This window comes from Pantherophis guttatus, chromosome 4 (assembly GCF_059756535.1).
Source record: "Pantherophis guttatus breed Tessera chromosome 4, ASM5975653v1, whole genome shotgun sequence".
Taxonomy (NCBI): domain Eukaryota; kingdom Metazoa; phylum Chordata; class Lepidosauria; order Squamata; family Colubridae; genus Pantherophis; species Pantherophis guttatus.
Window position 1 is genome coordinate 29,277,610 of NC_142066.1, and position 26,601 is coordinate 29,304,210.

A 26,601-nucleotide genomic window follows, 5' to 3' on the forward strand; every position below is an offset into this window, starting at 1 on the left:
CTGTGCACCGCCCTGAGTCCTCAGGGAGAAGGGCGGTATATAAATTGAAATAAATAAATAAAATGCAATGTGAAAAGCTGCAACTGCAGTTTCTAACCCTTGATTTTTATGTTAGTATTATATGTGAATCAAATTACAATAGCTTATTCAACATTGTGGTTGAACTTGGTTTTAGCACAATGTGTGAATCCAGCAGTGAAACACTTTGATTATATTGTTCCTAGCAGGGTAGCTATTTTCAGAATTAGGAAATTGCGGATGGTAAATTTCAGGTAAACATTACTTAAACATTATTTCTTGTTTATAAAGCTGGTAAGAACTGTGAGACAGTGGGACCTTAGCAGGTGAGCAGATCCAGTTCACTCAAGGTGTTTAAGGAAAGGCTAAATGGTGCTGTGGGCACAGGTTGTTCTTGACTTAGAAGAGTTCATTTAGTGACCATTTGAATTTACATTGGCACTAAAAAACTGATTTATGTCTGTTTTTCACTGTTGCAGCATTTCCACGGTCATATGAGCAAAATGCAGATGCGTGGCAATAGACTCATATTTGTGACGGTGCAGTGTCCCAGGGTTATGTGATCTCTTTTTGTGACCTTTTGACAAGTAAAGTTAATGGGGAACTCAGATTCATTTAACAACCATGTTACTAACTAACAACTGCAGTGATTCACTTAACAACTGTGGCAAGAAAGGCTGTAAAATGGGGCAAAATTCACTTAACAATTGTCTTGCTTAGCAACAGAAATGTTGGGGTCAATTGTGGTCATAAATCGAGGACTACCTGTATAGCATTCTTCAATTGAGTTGGACTAGATGACCTGAAAGCCTTGATTTTATCATAGTATGTTATTTTATGTACACCATTTCCCAAGCTGAAAAAGGGTCCTAATTTTTAGAATCCCTGTAGATTAATGTAGTTTCTACCAATATGGTTTTTTTTGTTTTACAATCATTTACATGCATTTTTTTTCTAATTCCTTGTGGAGCCCCAGAGGAAGAGAGTCCCCTTCATTATTATCTTTTCAGATGTTTTCCTGCTGAGCTTTTTTTTTCATCCCACACTGGGGGTTGGGATAGAAACCTATATATTTTCTTCCATTGCAGACAGGGTGAAGCTGTTTAAGAAGCATTTCCCTGCACTGGTTTCCCATGAAAAATTATAGCTTTCCATCTGCATTTCATATAAAAGAAAGGCGGGGGAATGATTCATGGGTTGAGAATTGAATGCACCTCAGAGACACGCAACTAAGGTTTCTTTGTACATAAGGCAGAAATCCATTGAAATTGGTTTTATTATATATTTTGACTGGGAAGGGTGAGATCATTAAAGGAACGTTCCCTCTTTGTGCACAGATGTTGCCCTTGACTCATGAGATACTGTATGTTCTGATCTCAGCATCGCTAACTTCTCCACTTTTGTATGTCTAATGTATACAAAATGTTTTGTACGTTCAGCATCTTGCATGCAAACAGGTGCAAAAAATCCTCACAAATATTTTTGTATGCCACCTGTCTCACTATATTCATCTGGGTGCGAGGGGCATGCTTCTTTTCTCAAGCATGGGATCTTTTGCCCATTTCCTTCTTTGCCCATTGCACTCATGGTGAACAGTTTCACTGATAGATTCTCTTGTATAGTTCCACCTGAGGATTTAAAAAATCTCCACCCTTCAAAATTGTATTAGTGGAGATATTAGTGGTCATCTGGCTCTTATTATGTTCCTTAGGTTTGGGTCCACTCCCTCTCAACAGGCACTGCTGTGTGTGTGTGAACCATCTCCCGTTGCCCACTCCCCTGAACTGGGATGACGTTTTAGAAATCACTTCCTAGATTTGATGGTTGCTAAGAAACCACCCTAGGGCTGTCAGGGAGATCGCTAAACGACACTCTCTCCTCACTTGCCAATTACATCACACCTGCCAATCAACTGTGGTCCCGTCTCATTCCGAATGTGTCTGGCTCAATTCTGCCATCAGCATCTGAACACCCAAATGCTTCCCTGCTCCCCTCCCATTTTGTTTTCCAACTTCCTGGGGAAAATGCACGGTAGCCTCCCTGAACAACTCCCCCTCCCAGCTCTTCTAGACCACTACACCTCCCCCCCCATTACTTGCACATTATGATTATCTTACAAAGGCTGGAGACAGGGGACCCACATATAGAGGGGCTTCGGCTAGGATCTCTGTTACTATGGCAACCCAGAGATGTTTATGGAAATGGCTCAGCCAAAGAGAGGGATTGGGGATAAGGGGGACTGCTGTCAAGGGGATCCTGATCTGGTTTGCTTCTGAGGTATCCCCCACAGCTTCATACACAAGAAAGAGCCATGATGGTCAGTTTTGCTTTGCAGGTCTTTAAAAACCGAAACCTCACAATAATGGGACATCAGCTGCTCATGCCCCTGTGTCAAATCTCTGATGGACTAGCTACAAATGCACTTGTTTGGGATGTGTGTGTGTGTGTGTATAAATTAGCGGAAACAGAGGAAGACTGTGATATACCCATGTTTCCCCTAAAATAAGACCCTGTCTTGTATTTTTTTGAACCCCAAAATAAGTACTTGGCCTTATTTTTGGGGAGGTCTTATTATTTTGGGGCGCATGGAGCAAGATGGGGTTCCTCTTGCCGTCTTACCTTAGCCAAGAGCCTTGGTGGCGCTAAAGCACTGTTAAGTAACACCAGTTGCCTGCAATTACTGCAAGTTCAAATCTCACCAGGCTCAAGGTTGACTCAGCTTTCCATCCTTTCGAGGTAGGTAAAATGAGGACCCGGTTTGTGGGGGCAATAAGCTGACTTTGTATAAAAAAGAACACCGCTTAGGGGGGTGGGCGAAAGCCCTACTAAGCAGGTATATACAAAAGTATGAAGGCTATTGTTTAACACCTTGTAAGCCACCCTGAGTCTCTGGAAAAGGGCGGCATATAAATCGAACCAATAAATAAATAAATATCTGATTTCCCGCTCTGTCTCCCTAACCCTAACCAGAGGAAATGGCAGGGACTGGCTGTGCACGCGTTTAAATAGTTTCGGGAAGAGCTTATTTTCGGGGGGGGGGGTGTCTTATTTTAGCACATGCACTCAAAAGCCCGATTATCAGGGGATGTCTTATTTTCGGGGAAACAGGGTATATATTACAGTTGTATCAATAAAGGAGAATATTTGTAGGTCAGGGTTGAAATGAGGAGTCCTTGGTGCTCTCTGAGCTTGGCTGTTTTCTTTCAGATGTTTCATTACCTAAACTAGGTTACATCATCAGCACTAGTTGTCTAGTGCTAGTAACGTCATCACTAGCACTGATGATATTACCTAGTTTGGGTAATGAAACGTCTGCAGCAAAACAACCAAGCTCAGAGACCACCAAGGACCCCTCATTACAGTTATACGATCATACTGCAGAATGACTCTGGGCGACTTAGAATTAAAATCATTAATGTAAAAATATTAAAAATAAGTTGCCTCAGCCCAAAGAGATGGACAGGTTTTTAAAGTTGGAGTGAGAGGTCCATAGCTAAAGTTTCCTGCTGTTTTTTTTGGATAAAGGTTTTAATCTGCAGCTGCTTTGCCTCGTTTCTGGAACTTTTTGAGGGTCTGGAGCAAATTGTTTTATGTTTGTAACCTTCTAATGCTCCCCACCTTTTTTAAATATACCACACAAAATCTGTTAAGGAGGGAGTTAAGATACTGCAAAGTGTCTTTTGATTAGACAGCGAGGAACTCTCCATCTGGAACCACCCTTTTGCAAACATCTTCTCTCCTCCTGCCTCCAATGTGGTCCAATCTCTTCCCCCGCTGAGCTGGATACTCAGAGATTGTCCCTGCTTGTTGCCATAGAGACCCTCTTCCAAATCTCAGGCCTAAAGCTGCAGAAGGAAGAAGAGGTGGGGAGGGAGGGGGATTGTAGGTGAGAAGAAAGTCACTCTGTCGCCCCACACCTGCCCTCCTGGATTAGCATCTTGGCTTTCTCTCAAGAGGTTCTAGTTGCTTGCATTGAGCAGGAGACTCAAGATCAATACTGTAAAATATTTGCTGACTTGTAGACAAACAACTGCAGGTGTTGTTTTAAAATGTCATGCCTTGCATGTTGGCTCAGAATTCATGTTTTCTGAGCAATTTGGTATGATGCTCAGAATGTCTTTAGGCCTTTTTTTTTTAAGTTTCATCTACCAAAATAACAACTCAGATGCAGCCCTGTGTTCTTAGAATATCTTTTAAACTTGATTTTTTTTAAAAAACATGTAGCAGAAACTGATGCACTCTTGAGTAAGAGTAGTTTGGAAGTTGAAGAACAGGATTTTTACTCCTGCACAAAGACCACAGACCAATCTGTCTTGTGGCTATAAGTACAGGTAGTCAGTCCCTGACTTATAACCAGATTTGGGATCAGACTTTCCATTGTTGAGCGAGGTGGTTGCTAAGTGAGTCGCACCTGATTTTACAAAATATTTTTGCCATGGCTGTTAAGCGAATAACTGCAGTTGTAAATGAGCCTGGCTTTCCTCACTGACTTTGCTTCTCAGAAGCCAGCTGGGAAGGTTGCAGATGGTAATCATATGACCTTGGGACGCTGCAACCTTTATAAATCCATGCCAGTTGCCAAGAACCTGAATTGTGATTACGTGAATATGGAGATGCTGTAAGGGTTCTAAGCCCGAGAACTGGTCATAAATCATTTTTTTCAGTGCCGTTATAACTTTGAATGGTCACTAAACGAATGGTTGTAAATTAAGGACGATGAATTATGTCTTAATTTCTTTTTTATGTCTCGCACATCTTTGATTAGGTTTTTGAAAATAATGTCCTCCACCCCCACACCCTTTTAGTGTTTCAGTGAAGTCTTATGAGTGAAAAAAGGACATGTAATATGGAAAGATCTTATTATACTATGGACAAGAAGATTATGAGGTGAAGAGAGCGTATATTTTATTGTAAATATTTGCAGTTCTATCATCCTCAGTTTAGTATGGCAGAAGAGATGTGATAGTAATGAACTAAGATAACGCAACTTCACATGTTCCTTTTCTCTGTTGTCAGTTTCTGTAATCTTCCCATAGCATTCTTAACAAATAATGCTTTTGACCCTAAATTCTTACAATATATATTTTTGGGACTTTGCCATTCTTCTTTCTTTTATTAATTCCTTTGCCTAATTGCTTTTCCCACATCAGACTTATATTTTTCATGAAACTTTTTCTTCTGTTTCTCAGTATGCAGCTTTGTTGTACATAGAAGATGCCATGAATTTGTCACTTTTGAGTGTCCAGGAGCTGGAAAAGGGCCCCAGACGGATGTAAGTGCCCTTTTCATTTCAGAATTTAGTGTCTTTTGAGAGATAAGTGAGATTGTGGTGAGGAAAAAAAAATACAGTTTGGAGATGTTTTAAAACTTGGACAGTGGGTCTCTTCATTCCAGGTGAACGTCCTGGTTTCCTTGCTATTTATACTGCTGACAGAGGGAATGGATACTTCCAGCAGCTGGCACGGTCCTATTTCTGTTGCCCTTGGCCTGAAATATTAGGGAATAAACTAGAAAAGATGGGAAGATTTGCCTCTTCTCTTTCAGAAGAACAAATTTGCCAGTTTCTTTCTTGCATAAAATTTGGTGGGTATATTCAGGCATTCTGGATGCAAAGGCAGACTTATTTCATACAGATGCAGACGTATTTCCTTGTGTACACCACTTGTTCTGTGGTGGAGAAAATACACAAGCATGCATACACACACATACACATAGGGTGGCTTAATGGTGTAATGGTTATAGCACAGGTTTTGATGTTATCTGCCATGAACCATTTTGTTATCTTTTCTGTATTTATATTATAGTTAGAATGTTTTTATCCTGCTTTTATTACTTTTTTCTAAATAGCTCAAGACAGCGAACATATCTAATACTCCTTCCTCCTTCTGCTTTCCTCACAACAACCCTGTGAGCTGAGAAAGAGGGACTGAAGGCAGAACTAGAACTCACTGTGTCCTAGGCCAACATCTTAACCACTATACCAAATTGGCTTTTTCTGTATGGTGAGAAAAGTGTACACAGACATTTTAGAGACGATGGTGGGAATTCAGATAAATAAAACTGTTGCTTTCTGGCTGTCACACAATAATGGATAATTGCCTTCACTAACTACATGTGTTTGTAAATTTTCTCTTTTGCAGGATCCCCGGAATAAGCATAAATTCAAAACCCATAGCTACAGCAGTCCCACTTTCTGTGATCATTGTGGCTCACTCCTGTACGGACTAGTTCACCAGGGGATGAAATGCACCTGTGAGTAAGCATTAATTTTTCTCTAGAGTTGTGTGAATTGTTATAAGAAAAAGAATAAAATGCTGTTAACTAAATAGTAGAAATGATTGTCACAAAAATCTTCTTTCAACTAAGGGCTGCTGTGGCATGGAAAAAGTTCCAAGTTCTAATATTATTTCCCTCCTGAATACACAAGGCAGGCAGATAAATCATATTTTTATTATTAACAGTATGGTTGGTTGCACAATCAGTCAAATGGTTAGATTGGATTTCGCTTTTTTATTCCTCTCTCGAGTCCTTTCCATGGATCTAGGATAGGCAAATATTGTTCAATGGTATTAAAGGTATTGTCACAGGTGTAAACTGTTCCAAGTAAAGCTGTCTTAGAAGTTCTCCAAATGTTTTGGGATTGCACCCAAGGTGCCTATGACTATGGCTACTAGCTTTGCTTTCTTTTGCCACAGTTGTTCTACTTAATGTTTGCAGGTCTTTGTATTTTGTGATTCCCCCCCCCCCCATTTCTTTCTCTTCTATTCTGTTGTCTCCATTGCTACTGCAGTGTCCACTATCCAGACGTTTTTCTTTTTTATTGATGAGTGTTAAGTCTGGGTTGTTATAGGGCAGGTGATAGTCTGTTTGAATTTTAAAGTCCCAGAGAACCTTAGCGTGTCCATTTACTATTAGAGTTGTTTATTTTGTGGCCTCACAATTCTTGCTTGCAAGTAAGTGGTATTTCTTGCAGACATTCCAAGGCACCATTGTTGCAACTTTGTCATGCTGTTGTTGGTAGTCAGTCTGTGCCATCTTCTTACCGTAGCTAACCAGGTAAACCACTGTTTCTTCAGCTTCCTTACAGAGACGGCACTTGCTATCTGTTGCTGTCTTATCAACAATGCTTTGTATGCATTTGTAGCCCCTGTGTTTCTTTCTTTAGCTTTCCTGGTTTTATTCATTGATTTAGGACTTGTTATTTGCTTTGCCTGCTATTTAATGTACTGGCCATATAAACCTTTGCCTTGCCATGTCTCTTTTCTATTCTTCATTTGGTCTTTCTTAATAGGCCAATTCGATCTCTCTGATATTTAGTAGACCTTCGTGGTATACTACTTCAGTGTATCTTCTACACTGTCCTTCAAATATTCTTCCAATATTATTACGGTACTAGTAGTTTGTGTGTGTGTGTATGTGTGTAATAACATACATAATACAACAATACAATTTCAAGAGGTGAGAGTCCTCCATGCCATGGAAATGCGAATGCTCCGTTGGATATCAGGCATCTCCCTTCTTGACTACATCACAAATGACATCATTTGACAGCATTTTGGTGTGCCACCAATTATAGAGAAGATGAGAGAAGGCCAGCTCCACTGGTATGGACATGTCCAGAGAGCAGCACCTTCCACCATTGCCAAGACTGCCTGCGAACTAGAAATTAATGGCTGGCAACCTCGTCGGCGTCCAAAACAGAGATGGCAAGACACCATCAACAAAGATATGCAAGCTGTGGATTTGCGTCCTGGAGACGCAGCTGACAGTGCAAAGTGATGTTCAATGATCCGAAAAGCAGACCCTGCACCTGCGGGAATATGCTAGGAAGAAGAAGAAGAGTATGCATTCATATATGAATACAATAGCATTCATCTAAAATGCTCTACATAGCATATGCTAGAAAAACTGCATGCTTTCAATAATCAATTTTAGTTCAGGGGCTACCTTATTATTATTTTTATTTTTATTTTATTTCATTCTACACTTGATACACACTTTAAAAAGTGATAAAGAAGTATTTACTTTCTTCCTGCTGTTCCCTTTTGGGCATCAAAATGAGTTTGTAAAATAGACTATTGCAGGGATGGCTAACCTTTTCCGGACCGAGTGCCCAAAGTGCGTGCGCAGGTGCCATTGAATGCATACACCTGTGCCCAAACCCCCAAAATGCAATGTGTGCACATGCCCCCTGCATGCGCCCCCTCCCCCATGCATGCATGGCAGAGACCCGAAGACCAGCTGGCTGGCAGGAGACGCATGCGCGTGCACAGCAAAGCTGAACTGGGGCGACGGCTCGCGTGCCCACAGAGAGGGTGCTGCGTGCCACCTCTGGCACGCGTGCCATAGGTTCGCCATCACGGGACTATTGCATCTCAGATAGGGAAGAGACACAACTTTAGTGTGCTGCCTCAAGTAAACAATGTGCTCAAATAAACTAGAAGGGAGAAAGATTCTAGTTCTTGTATTGAGCCTATCTGCTTATTGGAAACTTTTTTTTACGTGAACAGAGCTTCTCAGGTTATCTGAAAATATTAAACGGTGACTCTCCATTTACGACTTCAGTAGTAGCAGTCTGTTATGAATCTTACTAGCATAGGCTTTTGAAAGCCTATTGATAGTAAGTTTAAGATGAAGATTAAGCGATTTTAAAATTGTAAGCCTTCTGGAGTTCAGTGATAGCCAAATAACCATTAGCTGGATAGATGACAATGTTTATATCTGGCATACAAATAAAATATGATTCAATTTTGTAACTTCATTATAGCAAGACAGCTCTATAAATTCTGGGTGTATAGAAGTAGATTCATCTGAAATTGCACCCCAGGGATGTTGAAACATCAAAATACATAAATTCAAACAGAAATTTTATGTAACCAGTGCAGCCAGTGTCTAAGAATTTGGGAGCTATAACTGAGAAGCCATTGCACCAAATGTGGGTGCCTGAATGTAAGTACGTTAAAGGGCAGTAATTGGTTTCTTTAATGGAAGATGTGTCCAATATTATGATTTTGCTTTCTCCCAAAGATTTAGAGTGGATCCCTGCAATCAGTTATAGAACAGATGGTGAACAGCCTTCAGCTAATTTGCTGAATCTGACCTATGCTTTTTCTGAGATAGGCTTGCAAACACAGCCAAATGGCTTCTCCATTTCAAGAGCAATATCAGAAAGATGTTTGCATGTAGCAAAGAAGACTGTTATCTCATTAGAAGCATTTTAGTTAATTAATGATATGGATTTGCAGTGATTAATCTTTAAAGAAACAACGAAATATGTGTTGCTTATTACTTATGATTGCTTATGATACAGCCATAAGCTGCAAGCTGGCATTCTTCTAAATAAATGTCTCCTGTATAAATGAATGAAAAAGAAATGCCTCTTTTTAAAAAGATACCTTTTATCTAGGGCATTTGTAACTTCCTGTAGTAAAATATTTAACTTACAGGAAAAAAATGTGATTTCTCTAATTGAAGACATATTATAAAAGTAGGGATGTGCATGAAGCAGAAATGTGTTTTCTTTTGAATTTAGAACAAACAGACCTATATCCTAGATTGAATGTTTTGTTCTAATATGTCAGACCTTTGAAGTAGGCAAGGTCAAGAAACACAGAGATTCCAATAATGCTTCTTTATAGTAGTAGAATATATTAACAGAACCTTGAAATCCTATCCTAGTGTTTTTCAATCTCAACAATTCTAAAATGGATGAACTTCATTTTCCAGAATTCTCCAGCAAGCATGAAGTCCACCCATTTTAAAATTCCTGTGGTTGAAAAACACTACAAACACTGTCCCACACTGTTCTCTCTGTCCTTTATTATACTAATAAAATCAAAGAAGTTTTCTTAGTCTCTTTCTTATACTTTCTTCAAACTCTGGACAATGTAAATGCTTCTTGAAGACCCTCCTGGACAGTCGTTTCATACCAAGTTCGTACAATTCCTTTATACAATCTATACAAACACACACATTTTATATCAAGCTTACAACATTCAGAAGGTTGCTTCCTGTGACCTGAGCTCTCGGAATTCTGAAATATTGTTGAATTTTTGAAGTAGGTAAATTTTGTTCTGATTGTTGTTGTTTTTTCTGGCCTCAGAACAAAACTCTTGCAAATGCAAAGCTCAGAACACTCAAACTAACCATGTTTAAGTTAAAAGGTTTTGAAAATGAAAACCCCCAAGATTTATTTACTAATATTTAGAAAAACCTTTCAGTATAAGCAATAAATTGAACCTGTGTCAGAGTATGGAAATCTATTCTCTTTATGTCTGTCAGCTTTGGACTGATTTGCCAACCTCTGTTGCCCCCTGCAGGCTGTGAGATGAATGTACACAAACGTTGTGTCCATTGTGTTCCCAGTTTGTGTGGTGTTGACCATACAGAACGCCGTGGACGCCTCCAACTTCAAATTGAGACATTTGGGAGTGATGAGATCCGGGTGACTGGTAAGGAAAGGGTGGCATTGAAGTGTAATGGAATTGGACATATGTGTCTACTGACTTATTAATATCTTATTAGACGTCCTGTTCTCAACATTTCGATGTTGAAACTTATATTGGTGGCATTGCCAGGAACTGGACCTTCTTGGTGGTAGTCTTCCAAAAACAATTTGCTTTGCTCTTCTGTCTTTTAGATGGTGGATTACATTGATTAAATTTACTCAGATTTTTGATGAAATATTTCAAATAATTCTAATATTTCTTTAATGCTACTACCGGTATTAACTGCCTCTTATAATTAAAAGTCAAATAGAAAGCGATTGTCAGGGCTCTGACAAATGCCCTAATTAACTCATGAACCTCGAGCCAAGTTTCAAAAGAAACCCAGTTATTTATTAGGAGCAACATGTCGGCAGCTACCCAAGTGTAGTCAACTCTGCCCCATGTAATTTACGGCTCAACTATGACCCTGTTCACGCCCCCCCCCTCAGGCTGTGTCATAAATCACATTCTCCAACGAAGCACTTTTGCGGGCTGTAGAAACCACGTCTAACAAACTGGCTCTGGTAATCTGAGATCCAACCTTGGAGGAAGGTATGCATGGAGTATGGCTGCTGAATTGCTCCATCACTTCTCCCTCCTTTCTGCCCATGGCAACTCAAGAGTAGACAACAAATGCTTTGTGAGTTGACAGTGATAGGATATGAGGACTAGAAACTTCATTTTTAAAAAAGCAAGCTGAAGAAACTGGGACTCCTGTTTTGTTTATGAATCAAATTTATATGGCCGCCATCTCATCAAAACCTCTTCATTCTTTACTTAAGGAATTAGGAGCTTTTGAAAACAGGTAGAAATAAGAAAGCCTTCGGGGGGGGGGAAGGGGGCAAGCTAGCTTGAAAAGGTGGGAGAAGGCACGGAAGTGGGAATGCAGTACTGTTTGCCCAACATCATTTCTCTTTTCTAAGAAAAGAAAATTTGCAAATTTGGGATGTTTACTCATGAGGGCAAACACACTTTTGCTAATGGCAGTCTTTGGGAAAACCTCAGGACTTTGCTAAAATATCCAAGGCAAACAAATTGTTTCTGGGTAATAGTTTCCATTATTTTGCCATCTTTGGATATGCAATGATAGCTTCTGAACTTGCAGTTTCTATATAAGTTATTAGTTCTTTCTTTATCTCAAGATAAGATCACTTAATTTATTAACATCCCATGCTTGTGACTATAATACCTGAAAGGAACTTGATACTATAGATATTTTGAAAAGCCTACCTGGGAGTGACATAGATTTTAGGTGAATTGATGAAATTGATAAGTTAAACACAAGTCTTCTGGTGAAGGAGCCCTAAGCATTTCAAATTTATTTCTTTATTTTATTCCTTTATTCCATTTCTATAGCTGCCCAATTCAATCAGGTGACTAACTACCTTCAACTTGATGTTGTAGTACTTAAAATCTACTCTTGATTCTTTAATGCCACAAATTAAAAGGCCTCATTTTAAAACATTGATGAATATGCTTTCACTAACTAATCTTTCTTATAGACATTTCTGTGATAAAAATTTCAGAATATAGACAAAAAAATGAGACATAGCAGACATCCACAAATCTTTTTCCCTCTACTTGTTTCAGAGAGGGCCGGAATGAATTATATAAATACAGGCATGTTTGCTCATTTTGCATTTTTAAATATGCAGTAATTCTTTCGCAATTCATTTAGGATCCAAGATTCAGTTTTTTTATTTAGTTCTGGTATCAGATGTAAAATCCCAGTGAACCTTCCTGGGCAAATATGCATATTCATTTCTGCAATTCCTTCTTTTTTTCTCTCTCTTTCTCCTTAAAGGATTCAATTTAGTTATGGTGGACTTAAAGCTGGATTGGGAAATCACAAAACCTCCCCTTTTCATTTGAAGAGGGATTAACTTGTTGTCATGAAAAATAGATGAAAATAATGCATAATGAATAATAAAAATATTAAAGAATAATGAAAAATGGAGGCAGCCCAGATGATGCGACTGGAGGTTTGAAGAATGACTTGGGCTCTTCAGAATAGAAGAGTACTGCGGCACTGACTACAAGACAGTTGCGGTTTTGATAGGCCGGGGTGAAGAATGGGTCTGATTGGGGTGGTGAAGGCTGGGCACCTGGGTTCTATTCCTAGCTGCAAAACTTGACATTCCCCCGCCTCTGCTTTTCACACCTTCCCCTGCAGACTTTCTCACTGTCTTTCTCCCGCATTCTGGAACACCAGCACGTAGGTGGTGAGAAGAAAGCCATTGCTGCATTCTTCTTGACAGAAGGGGATTTCCTCACCCACCCTACCATCCCCTTCTCCCCCATGCACACACACGCAAACACACACAAGTTGCTGCGGCAGCAATTTTCATGGCCCACAGCAGGTGGCCTGGGACAGATGCCAGAAGTTCCTCCTCCCTCAGCCCACCAGCAAACACAGGAGGTCTGCCTTCCTACCCACTCACTCTTCCCTCTGGTACAAGGACTCCGTTGGAAGTTAATAATCTTTTTTGGAAGCCGATATCACTGTTTCTATTTCCCTCCCTTCTTTCCGTATCAGTTGGAGAAGCACTGAACTTGATCCCGATGGATCCAAATGGTCTCTCTGATCCTTATGTGAAACTCAAGCTGATTCCTGACCCAAAGAATCTCACAAAGCAAAAGACCAGAACCGTCAGGTCCACCCTTAATCCTATCTGGAATGAAACCTTTGTTTTGTAAGTACAGGATGGAGGGACCTCAGGGAGCTATGCATTTCATTTATCAAATTTAGAAATGGCGGGAGGAAGAGCTTCATGGTGCTAACCAGCCCCATGGCTGTGTGCTCCTCTGGGAACCCCAAGCAGGATGGCAGGGTGAGGTCTTTAGACATTTCTGAAAGTCCAGGATACTGGAGGCCGGCCTCACCTTTGGCGGAAGAATGTTCTAAAATGGGGGTGTGAAACTCAAGCCCCACGGGCTGGATCCGGCCCACGGAGTGCTTAGATCTGACCCGCAGGACTGTCCTGGAAAAGGGGAAGGACTGGCCCACGGTGCCTCTGCCAGCGAAAACGGAGCTCAGGAGGGCTGTGCACGGTCCCCCAGAGCTCCTTTTTCACTGGCAGAGGGCTGCAGGATGCAATTGCTGCCGAAATTGATCCCGGATCTGCGCACCTTCCGCCGCGCTCTAAAGACCTTTTTATTTCACCAGGCGGGCCTGGCCTAACTTTCTCCCTCTTTTTAAACAATTTTAATATTTTAATATTTTTTTAATATTTTTAATCCTCAAAGTTTAAATTTGTTTTAAATTGATTGGGGTTTTAATCTGTCTGGGCCAAACTATTTAATTCGGTTTTATTTCTGCTTTTTAAATTTTGTATGTATGTATTTTATTGTTGGCTGTTCACCGCCCTGAGTCCTTCGGGAGTAGGGCGGTATACAAATCAAATAAAAGTAAAGTAAAGAAAACCAAGCCTGGGAGGGCCACCCACGGCTCTTCCGAGCTCTGTTTTCGCTGGCAGAGCATTCAGGCCACCACAGGTGCCCCTCCAACATGACATCAAGCTGGTCATGCCCACCCTGACCACACCCACCCTGGCCCCTGAGGTTAAACACAACCCTGATGCGGCCCCCAATGAAATCGAGTTCGACACCCCTGTTCTAAAGGGTGGAAGCAACAGCAGAGTTAGTTGGAATTCTTTAACTCAGGGGATCTCCAAATGTAGTAACTTTTAAGACTTGTGGACTTCAAGTCCCAGAATTCCCCAGTCAGCCATGCTTTAACGGAAGGTGTCGCAGCAGGACCAAGTAGGACAGGCTGATGTAATGGGGCAAAGGTGATTCTATAGCTAACTTGCCCCTATGCCAGATGGGGCTTCAAAGGTCATAACCAACACTAGAATTGAACCTGGAAGCAAATCAGCACTGAGTGCACCTTGTGCAGCAGAAAGGTTTCATGCATCATTCTTTGGGCTACCAAGATTGATCACGCAGCCTCATTCAATACCAGCCGAAGTTTCCGGATACTGTTCAAGGGTAGCCCCACGTAGAACGCATTGCAATAATCCAGTTGGGAGATGACCAAGGCATGAATGGTTGAGTGGAGAGCCTTCCTTTCCAGGAAAGGGTGCACAACATGAAATAATAAGAAAATTTGTTTATTCAGATTTTTAACAATCTCCTCCTTTCCCTTTGTCACCCACCAGCACCCTGCAGCCAGGTGACATGGACCGGCGCCTCTCCATCGAGGTTTGGGACTGGGACCGGACAACCCGCAATGACTTCATGGGCGCCATGTCCTTTGGAGTCTCTGAGCTGTTCAAGGGCCCTGTGGAAGGCTGGTAAGGGGAAATCTGTTGGGTAGGAAAAAATGGAAGAGAACAATGGAGCAACACAGTGGCCCACCAGTGCTCATATTCTCTCTCTTTCTCCGTCTTGGCGTCTTTTTGGATTTTATCTGTTTGCTTGGTTGGCACCATCCTCTTTCTCTTTCTCTGTCTCTCGCTCTTCTCTTCTTTAATTTAACCCCGCAAATATCTCCCATTTTTGGCTTCCATCCATTCATTCTGTTCTCCTTTCCCTGTTTCCTTCCATTTTCTTCCCCATCATCCCTCTTGCTCAATCGCTCCCTCTTTTGTCCACTTCCGCCCTGCCCAATGTCCCTGTCTGCGTTGCTGTCCCAGGTACAAATTGCTCAATCAGGAGGAGGGCGAATATTATAGTGTCCCTGTGGCGGATGCAGAAAACTGTGGGCTGCTGCAGAAATTTGAGGTAACCATGTGGCTCCATGACAATGTTTGGATTGGTACCCCATACGCTGTACATTGTGCCGTACGCTGAGCTCTGCCATGCGACACCAGAAGAAATGCCCTTTCTTATCCTCTGGGGCAGTTTTACCCAGTGCAGTTTGCAAGGAGCTCACTGAAAGATGGGATGTGATGGGTGACCAGCAAGATCTCTTCTAGTTAGTAAACAAAAATTAGAAGCAACACCCTGGGGTGTAGGGCCCTAAAAAAGAATCTGGTTTTCCAATAGAGCCACTTGTAATGTTCTTTGTTATCCCATAAATGAGGCGCGTGGCTCAGTGGCTTAATGATGCTGGAGATGGGGTCTTTGCGAGTAGATAAATAGGCACCACTTCGGTGGGGAAACGAGGCGACACTTCATGCAGACAGTTAGAATCTTGCTGGCACTGGACCTTCCCAATTGCAACCCCCGTTTGCAAGCTGAGTGACAACTTTGGAGGAGGGAAGGGACTGGAAATGATGCTGCAGGAAAGCTGCTTGTCTTTCTTTCTGGCGTGGAACTAGCTCGCCCCCTGTGGTGCACTTTGGAAAGTGCATGACCATGAACCAAATGGGACTAGCAATCTTAGGTAGCCAAACTACTACTCTGCGTTAGCACTGTAGTCTCCTGGCTAAGGTGACATCGCCATACGCTAAACAAACAAACCCATAAATGTTACCCTTTAAAGGCAGTTTGGCCTGTGTGTGTTATACTCACTGTGTTGCATCAAGCCTAATCACGAAGGATGTACTTCACAGCTCTAGGATCTACTGTGACAAACACAGCATTATTGAAGGGCAGGCCTGTTGATCTATAAGATCAGCTCTAATGTGAGGCAAAATGATAGATGATTCAAAGGGAGAGGATTTTAGCAACCCTCTAGCTTTTTTTTCGGGGAGAACACAGATCTGTGTGTTTTATCCTGACCTGAGTCTGCTGAAATGGCATTCATTATCCCGCCATTAGACAGTCTCAACTGTCTTCTCTGGATAGAAAGAATCATCTTGTCCTTTGCAAGTTGTCCTTAAACAACTAAATTTCTTGAGATGGTCCTATAAATGGTCGGTGGGTGGTCCAGTTTAAGAATGGGCAGAAATTACATTTTTAATGAAGAGGCAGGATGGAACAGAGGTCATTCAGGCAGCTACTTACATCTTAATGTTCTGTTTTCCAGGCTTGCAACTTCCCTCTGGAACTCTATGAGGTATAAAATTTTCTTTTGTTTCTTTTATTTTGAGAAGAGGCGAAAGATGGATTCTTCTGCTGCCGTAAAAGCAGCCACCAAAGCTCACTTAGAGAAAGAGGGAAGTGCTGGACACAAGAACAGGGAAAGAGCCCACTTGATCCCTTGAGTCTACTGATGTCCATCCAGTTCTTTCGTTTTTAGGACCAATTAAGTTGTTTTTGGCTGCTCACAGTAAATTGCCCATCTTTCACCCCTTCTAGCAGCCATTGATATGCTCCTTCTGAACTTGGAAACATGTCCTTAGCTAAAGTGCTTAACAGTCACAGATATGTCTCTCCTTGGGAACATTGTTGGCTGAATCTCAGTGTTTAATTCTGGAGAAAAAGCATTTCCTTAGATATGTCCATAAACTGGAAGGAGAAAAATGGAGGTGGTATAAATACTTTTGAAGCAAAAGTATCAGAGAAGGAAAGATAACACCAAGATCACTGAGATGAATCCACCTATTTGTGGTCTTCCCAGAAAGCAATTCAGATAGTCCTCAATTTATGACCACAATTGAGTCCCAAATTTTCATTGCTAAGCAAGGCAGTTGTTAAGTAGGTTTTGTCCACTTAACAACAATTTTATGACTTTTTTCCACAGTTTTTAAATGAATCACTGCATTTGTTAAGTGAAGCATTCAGTCGTTAAGTGAATCTGGCTTCCCCCATTGACTTTGCTTGTTGGAAGCCAGCAGGGAAGATTACAAATGCGATCATTGTTATAAATACCAGCCAGTTGCCAAGCTTCTGAATTTTGATAATGTGACCATAGGGATGCTGCAATGGTCATAAGTGTGAAAACTGGTCATAACTCCTTTTTTTTAGTGTTTAACATCAGATGGTCACTAAATGAATGGTTGTAAGTTGAGGATTAACTATACCTTGAATATAAGTCTAGATTGGAGATTACTGGGTATTACCACTAAGATTTTCTGCATAAAAAATCTGAGTCTGGAATCATGGCAACTTCCTCAGTTTACCGTGGATCTGCCCTGTTTCTGTAATGACTCCACCGATCCTCTTGTGAAGAAAGTTAATTTGCAACTGCATATATATATATCAAAATCACTCCGTTCTTTTCTCAGTCATCCAGTCATCATTGTCCCAAAGGTGCTTTTTCAAGAGGTGACTGGACTTTCTTGTTTTTCTTCTCATCCAAGAAGCTTCTTCAACTCTGACTGAATGGTGGGTAATGGAAGGGTTTATATTCCTTGCAATCAGCTGGTTATTAGCATCCTTTTTGAGAGTCATTGAGGCCACTTGAAGATTTGTCTGTGTTCTCAGGGTCACTTGAGTAGTGCAAATGGTTATGGAGTCTTCTTGGAACTGCTGAAAGGACTGTGTTGTCATTGAGAAGTTGGAGCTGTGCTTGACCAGTTGTCTGCAAGGAATATAAATCCTTCCATTCCCCACCATCCAGTCAGAGCTGAAGAAGCTTCTTGGATGAGAAGCGAAAGGTCTTCAAAGAAAAACAAGAAAGTCCAGTTGCCTCTTGGAAAAAGCACCTTTGGGACACTCCATTGCCCATTCCCCCACACTCCCTAATGTCTAAGAATTTTACCATTTGTACTAAATGTAGCTTGTACCAGCTTCCATTTCAAAGGTATCTAGAAACAGATGAACACCCAAGGTGCACCCTCTTCAAAATGGCAGAGATTGCTGAAGTTTTAATGTAACTCTAATTGCAACGCCCTTAATTCTGAGTCTGCAGACCTTCACGCCTGCGTTTCCTCCTTTTGTTCTGCAGAAAGTTCGCCATGGTCCTATCCCATCTCCATCTCCGAGCCCCACAGACTCTAAGCGTGGCGGATTCTTTGGCATCAACCGCTTCCATATCTCGGATTTCAACTTTCTCATGGTTCTGGGCAAAGGAAGTTTTGGCAAGGTGGGTCTGCCATTAGGCAGTGGGTTAGAGTTGCACAAGAGAGGGAAGTACAACTACTGGCAGTGTCCAAATTTTGGGCCCTTGCAAAGGCAGAATTTCTTTAATTAAAAAACTTCCTTAGGTGGAAACAAGACTCAAGACTCTGGGGTGCTTTCCCCACAGGTGATGCTGGCCGAACGACGGGGGACAGATGAGCTCTATGCCATCAAGATCCTAAAGAAAGATGTGATAATCCAAGATGATGATGTAGAATGTACTATGGTGGAAAAGCGGGTCTTGGCTATGGGGGAACGTCCACATTTCCTAACTCAGCTGCACTCTACCTTTCAAACGGCGGTAATTCTTGTCTTCCAGAGTTATTTCATTAAACAAATATTCACCTTTTAATGAAATAGATCGGGAGTGTCCAACCTTGGCAACTTTTAAGAACTGTGAACTTCATTTTCCAAAATTCTCCAACCAGGCATGCTGGCTGGGGAATTCTGGAAGTTAAAATCCACAAGTCTTAAAGTTACTAAGGATGGAAACCCTGAAATTGATTCTTTAATTGGAATAAATAATTTCTTCCCACTGCTTAGATTTGGACACAAGAGAAATCAATAGTTCTGCACCAAACAAACACCATGTGTTATTGAATTTTTTGAAATTATGCCTGTGTGTGGAGAAAGAAGGGCTGCTTTTGAGATGATGCCAATTGTTTTTATATTAATTGTGTTCAAAATAATTTGAACAATAAAAAATAACTACTTTTTATTAAAGAGGGCTTATTTATATAATTAATCAAAGTATGTTTTATTCCGTGAACTGATGTCCACACATCTTAAAATGGCCAAGGTGGAGAAACACTGATTTAGGGAATACTTATAGATGAATTTATTTGTCTGGGGACATATTCTGCTCTTTTCCTTCAAGGACCGGCTGTATTTTGTTATGGAGTATGTCAATGGAGGAGACCTAATGTATCACATCCAGCAGGTTGGGAAATTCAAGGAACCCCATGCTATGTACGTGAGTTTTTTGGGGGGAAGTTAGCTATCTGTATGTCAACCAAAGAAGTATGTCATCAAACCCAAAGAAAAGTTACTCTGAAAAACTTAAATGCAGATTTAAAAATCGTGATCAGCTCCCGAGAGTGGTAGGCTGGTCATTTGCTCATCTGTTTAATATCCTAGTCTAGTCCAGCCATGCACTATCACCAAACAGCAGCACTGTTCCTTGTTTTGTCTTAAGAAAATTAGAGAGATGTGAAAAGTATCTCCCACTGCTCAGGTTATAAGTACCGTATTTTTCAGAATATAAGATGCACCTTTCCCCCCCAAAAAAGAGGGTGAAAATCTGGGTGCGTCTTATACTCCAAATGTAGCCCCGCCCAGCCTTGCAAATAGAGATTTCAGGGGCTGAAAGAAGCCTCTGAAAGAAGTTTCAGGAAAAAAGCCTCAGAAACGAAATTTCAGAAAAAAAGCCTCAGAAACGAAGCTTCAGAAAAAAAGTCTCTGAAAGGCTTTTATCTAAAATAATATGGCAAGCAACAAAAGAAGAATCAGTAAAGATTCTAACCAAACTAAGTCATCATGTCACTATGCCCAATTTTATGACCTTTTTAATGGCAGTTAAGTGAACCCAATGTTACGGTGCATTTTTTCCCCAGAAACTGGAAGTAATACTGGTTGAAACTTTTAGTTTGATTTTGAGTATCATAGGTAAAGATTTGTCCCAGCATCCAAGTCAGAAAGGTGGTAAAAAAACCTGATCTACATATACCAGAAGTGGGGAACGATGGCCCCTTTATGACTCGTGGACTTCAACTCCCAGAATTGGGAGTTGAAATCCACAAGTCATAAATGGGCCATCATTTCCCACTCCTGGCATGTATAATGGAGTTAGGTGGGAAAGCAATAATTTATGAGATTGTGAAGTAATATGATTTCATGATTTCAGACTGGAAGTGGAGCATCACTTTTATTTTAAAAAAAAAGATAAGAGAGCATTTCTTGCAAAAAATGAAGATTGTGCAGTGGTTAAGGTGCCAGACTAGAAACCAGCAGGTAGTGACTTTTACTTCTGCCTTAGGCACAAAGCCAAGTAGGTGATCTTGGACCAGTCACTTTCTCACATCCCTAGGAATGAGACAGTGTCAAACCACTTCTCACAAATCTTGCCAAGAAAACTGAAGGGTCTTGGCCAGGACTCAAAAACTGACTTGAAGGCACCCATCAACAAACATATAATTCTCAGCAAATGATTACTGTCCTCTGGCAGAAAGAAGAAGGCATCTTCTCTTGCTCTGCTCCCTGGCAGACGTTTCTCCACCTGGCAGGGCAGCTAGGGCCAGACCTTTATCACTGGATTAAAAAAAGAAAGATGCTCTGGAAAAAATGCTCTGATCATCCCAACATGGAGCGCCTTGGTTTAAGAATAGGCTTGGCCATAACCATTCAATAGAGCATGAAAAAGTGTCCATTGAAACTGCCATAAAACACACTCTGAAGATGCTAACAGTGAGCTATTTGCCATCCTCTTTCTAATTGCCATCTTTTCCTCTATTCTCCTATAGGTTTTATGCAGCTGAAATTGCGATTGGCCTGTTCTTTTTGCATAACAAGGGAATTATTTACAGGTGAGTCTCTGGTTGCTGTCCATTCTCCATGCCCACCCAAGCCAGAGAAGGAGATGGAGGGAGGGAGGCTGTCTTGACTACAATTCTTTGGGCCTAACTATAAAATCCCTATGTTTTTGTAAGAATTGAGAAGATACAGCTCCACTCCTTTCTCTTTCCCTCCCATGATCTCTCCAGCCTTCTTCTTTTTTCCAGTGTCAAAATCTGAACACCGGTAATAGCAATATCACTTAGACTTATATACCGCTTCGTAGCGTTTTGCAGCACTCTTTGAGCAATTTACAGAATCAGGATATTGCCCTCAACAATCTGAGTCATCATTTTACCTCCCTTGGAAGGATGGAAGGCTGAGTCAACCTGAGTCAGGATTGAACTCCTGGCACTGGGCAGAGTCATCTTAATTCTCAATTTATGACCATAATTAAGCCTGGAATTATGGTCGTAAGTCATAGTGATCATCAAGTGGGTTACCACGCAATTGCGTTGATTTTACAACTTTTTTTTGTAGCGGTTGTTAATTGAACTCTGGTTGTTAAGCAGATGCTACCATCATTAAGCAAATGTGGCAATTGTTAACTCAATTTCCCCAATGTGTGTTTTTTACTGGAATACCAAAAAGTGACAAAAAATGATGAAAATTACAGTCAAGTGACCATGGGACGCTACAAATGGCCATAAATGTGAGCTGGTTGCCAAGTGCCTAAAGTTCAGTTACATAAATATGGGACTGGAACTCTGGAACTTGGTTGTAAATAGATCTGGGAGGTCCGTCATATCTTAGTGAACAGTCACTAAGTGATTCTGGAGTCATTATATAATTGGAGCCCTCTGTTGGACAGACTCTGTTCCAATTCTTCATACTATTGTCTCTAGGGATTTGAAACTGGACAACGTCATGTTGGATGCTGATGGCCACATTAAGATCACAGATTTTGGGATGTGTAAAGAAAACATTTTCCCTGGCATCACCACCCGGACTTTTTGCGGAACACCTGACTATATTGCTCCAGAGGTACAGATCTCCACTTAAAAACATAATGTGCCCAGGTTCCATCTACTTTCGTCTTCTATTTCCAGTTTGTTTCTGGGCAGGATATAAGGCGGGAATACTTGATCTCAAAGCCCACAATGCAGAGGCGGGTTTCAGCAGGTTCTGACCAGTTTTGGAAAACCAGTAGCAGAAATTTTGAGTAGTTCGGAGAACTGGTTGTAAAAATTCTGACTGGCCCTGCCCCCATCTATTCTCTGCCTCCCAAGTCCCAGCTGATCAGGAGGAAATGGGGATTTTGCAGTAACCTTCCCCTGAATTGGGGAGGGAATGGAGATTTTGCAGTAACCTTCCCCTGGAGTGGGAAGAGGATGGAGATTTTTACAGTATCCTTCCCCTGCCATGACCACCAAGCCACGCCACGCCCACAGAACCGGTAGTAAAAAATTTTGAAACCCACCACTGCCACAATGGCTTATGGCCAAGTCATTTAAGGAAGCATCTTCAATTGCAAGTTCCTCATTTTTGGATTGCAGTTGGTTAGGATTTTAGGGGGTGTCTTCATTGCAATTCCTATATAATCTCTTTACTAACAGCAGAGAAGTCTCATCTTAAATTTGTTTCCGTGGTCAAGTTAATCAATGGTTTTAGCTGGTTGGTTGGTTTTGCTTGTATTTATTTTTTAAAAAGCAGGTTTTTTTTTTTTTTTAAAAGGTTTAATTATTTTTGATCGTTTTATTTATTATTGAATTTTTTTAAAAAATAAATCATCTCTCTACAGAGATCAGGGAACTAATCTTAAATTCCTTTCTTCACCAGGCTTTTGGGTCATATGTTTAAATGTCTAACAGTTTAGCTGTTAAATTGCTTTTATTTCTTTTTAAATCTGTAATAGTTTGGTGTTATTGTATTGTTTCACAAAATACCCTATTCCTAGAAATAAAGAGAAAAGTGGAGTCCAAATTTAATTGCAAAACAAGAAGAAAAAAACCTGTATCCCTTTTTGGACTCCGTATAAACATAAAGACTACTGCTCTTTAAAATTTCAGTGTTTCAAATTCCTACACTATATGCTTTACATACATCCAAACTCAGTATATCCATTATAGCCAGTGTGTTTTTGCATCTGAAATCCAGTTTTTACAATTAAACATACGAATTATTTCAATTCAGGGACTCACCTTTGCTTTATTCCTTCTTAGGCGTTATGTTCTCCCTAGGCCATTTCAGTTTTAAGTTCTGAAATGCTCCATCATGTCTAGTTTGACTCTCAGAATATTTTGGATGGAGGGGGCAGTGAGTGAATGAAAACTCCGTTCTTTTATTGCATTTTAATTTTAATTGGTTGAAAAGCCCAGGATCCTAACTGTGTTATGACCATGGTTTTGAGGTTGAATCACAGCAGTGCTGTTTGCTTCAAACCACTCTTGAAAAATAAAATTACAGTGTCAAGAGTGGAATAGCAGGCTTTTATCAGGGTCAAACTGCATGGAATATATCTGTCCCATTTAAAAATTATTGTTTTATTTATCAGTTCAAAATGCAACAATCAGTTCTTAAATGCTGTATGATCTAAGTATTTCATGAGCCACCTTCTTTTGTAACAACCAGCACACATATTTTATTCATCAATGGAAACTTTGCTCCAAAATTTCCACTGGAAGTGTAAACAATGTAAGACAAAATCTTTTTGGTGGTAATTCTCGGCTGGTTGAATTCATTCTTCATAGGGCATACTCTGCTCATCCTCGACTTACAACCTCAATTGATATGATTTCTGTCCTAAATCGTTGCGGCTGTAAGTTGGATCAAACTTGATTTTTTATGGTATCACTAAAGCAAATCATTATGTTCATTAAGCGAATTAGAGTCCCTAAGCAAATCCAGCTTTCCCAATAAGGTGTTTTTTTGCTGGAAACTGGCAAAATAAAGGTCACAAATTATAATCATGTGACCGCAGGATGCCACAACCAGTCGTAAATCCAAGCTGGTTGCCAAGCGCCTGAATTGTGATGACATGACCATGAGAGTAGAAGGATGGTCATAAGTGTGAGTACAAGTCATAAGTCACTTTTTCCAAATCTGGCGTAATTTTGAACATTTGTCAAACAAATGGTTGTAAATCAAGGACTACCTGTATTTGCTCATTTACTTTATTCATTTGTTTATATTAAATACAATTCCTACTTTGCAAATGTGGAAAATATATTATTCTTTCAGTTAAGTATTTAGCCTCAGTAGAGATATATGAGTTTTTTTCTTAGATTTTTTGGGCTTTATTGGCTATGTTTGGCTTGCTCGTAGATAATTATATCTTTAATTTTGTTAGCTGTTTAGTTGGAGCTGCTTTGTTCAAAATGTGAAATGATATGTATCTCAAGGGGCTGAAATTCTCATTTTTCCCTCTCTTAAGATTATAGCCTACCAGCCCTATGGGAAGTCGGTGGACTGGTGGTCATTTGGTGTTCTTCTATATGAAATGTTAGCCGGACAGGTACGTATATGTAAGGATTCAGGTACGTATATGCAAGGATTCTTTACCATTTACTCCACTTCAAAAAATGTGTTTACATTATCTGGAGAAATGATTGATAGCCATCAATTTTAAATTTTAAATTCTATTTTGTACATTGTTTTATTATGGCTGCTCACCGCCCTGAGTCCTTCGGGAGAAGGGCGGTATATAAATTAAATAAAATAAATAAAATAAAATGAGATCAGGAAACAAAGGCTATTAGGGATTGAACTCAGTCATTTCCATCTCCTGGGTGTGCTCCAGAGAATTTTCATAATTTCCAAATTGGGCTGAGATTTTGAAACAGATTAATTTTGAAAGATACAGATAAGGGACTGATCCCTTAAATAGCTGCGTGTAGGGAATTTGTTGCTCAATGAGCTTCTGATAATAAACTAGCATTCCTTATTGGATTCTTAGGAGCATCAATCTCATATGAGAAGCTAGGAATCACCAGTGGAAGAAGATGTTTAGTGGTGCTTAGCTCTTAGTGGAAACCTTGAGAATTGAGACTGAGAAAAAGAGGTTGCACTCAAGCCAAAATATATGTTTCCACTGAATTTAGTGTTAGATGAACAATTCTTTTTTTTTTCTTTTTTTTAAATTTGATTTATATGCCGCCCTTCTCCGGAGACTCAGGGCGGCTTACAATGCGTTACAATTCTTCATTTATTTATTAATTTATGTCATTTATATAGCTTCCCATTTTACACAAGTGACTTTGGACAGCTGACAAGATTAAAACAAACAAACCCCTCCAAACATAACCACCCCCTCGGGGTCTAAGGACAAATGATTATCCATAGCAGCACCCCCATCTTGACCCAAAGGCCTGGGGAAACAGCCATTGGAGCCATCTGGATTTCTGGCCCAGTGCTGTTCTAACAAAAAGACATCGTTTAATAAAAGTTACCTGGAGCATACCTTCTCTGCTAGATCTGGTGGGGTGGACAGAAACAATTGGAGAAAGGGCTTAGTAGATATTTTGAAAAGAAAAGCATCCATGCAATTTCAGAAATGTAAAGTAGAAACGGGATAGGATTATTCCCGTTCTTCCAGAGGGCTTTGTATATTTTGATTGTCACGCATGGAAGAGGACTACTTTTGTTCTCCAAGTGCCATTCTGCAGCCTTCTTTTGCACAAAACCTGGATATGTGGCTCAAAGATATAAGTTTAAGTGTTGTTTATCTGTGTTACGTGAACAGTAGTTTCGTACATGACTGAGACTTCCAAGTAGGAAAATGTATTTAATGGACCAAACATTTCATACACACATGCTATGCTTTCTGGGGAAAAGTAAATAATTGTTGCTTATTTTCCCTGTGTTTGCTTGGTCTGCAGCCACCATTTGATGGAGAGGATGAGGATGAGCTCTTTCAGTCGATTATGGAACACACAGTATCCTATCCTAAATCTCTTTCACGAGAGGCTGTTTCCATCTGCAAAGGAGTGAGTCTTGTTTCAGAACTGGCACACCTAGGTGGAAGGGGCTCCTTATCATATTTCCTGAGGCAACATGAAAGATCGAACCTTGTCAGCCTTCCCAGGTAGTCTGGAAAAGAAACACAACCAGTTGAGCCAATTCTACTTCATTGTAAGGCTACATTAACAAAATCTCACAAGTTTCAAAGCACAGATCTCCCACAGTCGTTTTTTTACCACCTGATATGGTAGGGAGGTTATTTTATGAGTCCTTTTCTCTTCCTGTTATGCAGCTGCAGGCTACGCCTCCTCTTATCTGATAGTTCCCTACGCAGCTTCTCTTCTAGCTCCTGTGTCCCAAGGTCATTCCCACAACCATTACATATCTAATGCTACAAGAACCATTTCTAAGATGTACGGTTTTGCAGGGAAGGGACAACTGATACAACTGAATCCAAACTGATGGATTGTCTTTTGAAAAAAATCTGCCCTTTGAAATTTACTGTATATGGATTTGTTCCCTGCTTGGTTTTTAAACCAAAAAGCAATCCCAGTTTACATTAAACACTGGCAGGGGAAAATCAGTATGGTGGGAAGCAGTTAAGGCCACACTTGGAATACTGCATTCAGTTTTGGTCGCCATGATGTAAAAAGGATGTTGAGACTCTAGAAAGAGTGCAGACAAGAGCAACAAGGAT

The 26,601-nt window shown here is 40.5% G+C and overlaps 1 protein-coding gene across 1 annotated transcript in view; it reads left to right on the forward strand.

Moving 5' to 3' along the window:
* The window catches only part of PRKCG (protein kinase C gamma), a 57,624-nt gene that overhangs the window by 24,053 nt on the left and 6,970 nt on the right, over positions 1-26,601 (forward strand). The window contains exons 3-16 of the mRNA XM_034419447.3: positions 5,208-5,290; positions 6,159-6,270; positions 10,338-10,469; positions 13,042-13,198; positions 14,666-14,800; positions 15,143-15,230; positions 16,420-16,449; positions 18,223-18,360; positions 18,523-18,696; positions 19,273-19,364; positions 20,915-20,977; positions 21,851-21,989; positions 24,379-24,459; positions 25,823-25,930. Of these exons, the coding sequence (XP_034275338.1) occupies positions 5,208-5,290; positions 6,159-6,270; positions 10,338-10,469; positions 13,042-13,198; positions 14,666-14,800; positions 15,143-15,230; positions 16,420-16,449; positions 18,223-18,360; positions 18,523-18,696; positions 19,273-19,364; positions 20,915-20,977; positions 21,851-21,989; positions 24,379-24,459; positions 25,823-25,930 (1,532 nt within the window). The remainder of the gene's footprint in view (positions 1-5,207; positions 5,291-6,158; positions 6,271-10,337; positions 10,470-13,041; positions 13,199-14,665; positions 14,801-15,142; positions 15,231-16,419; positions 16,450-18,222; positions 18,361-18,522; positions 18,697-19,272; positions 19,365-20,914; positions 20,978-21,850; positions 21,990-24,378; positions 24,460-25,822; positions 25,931-26,601) is intronic.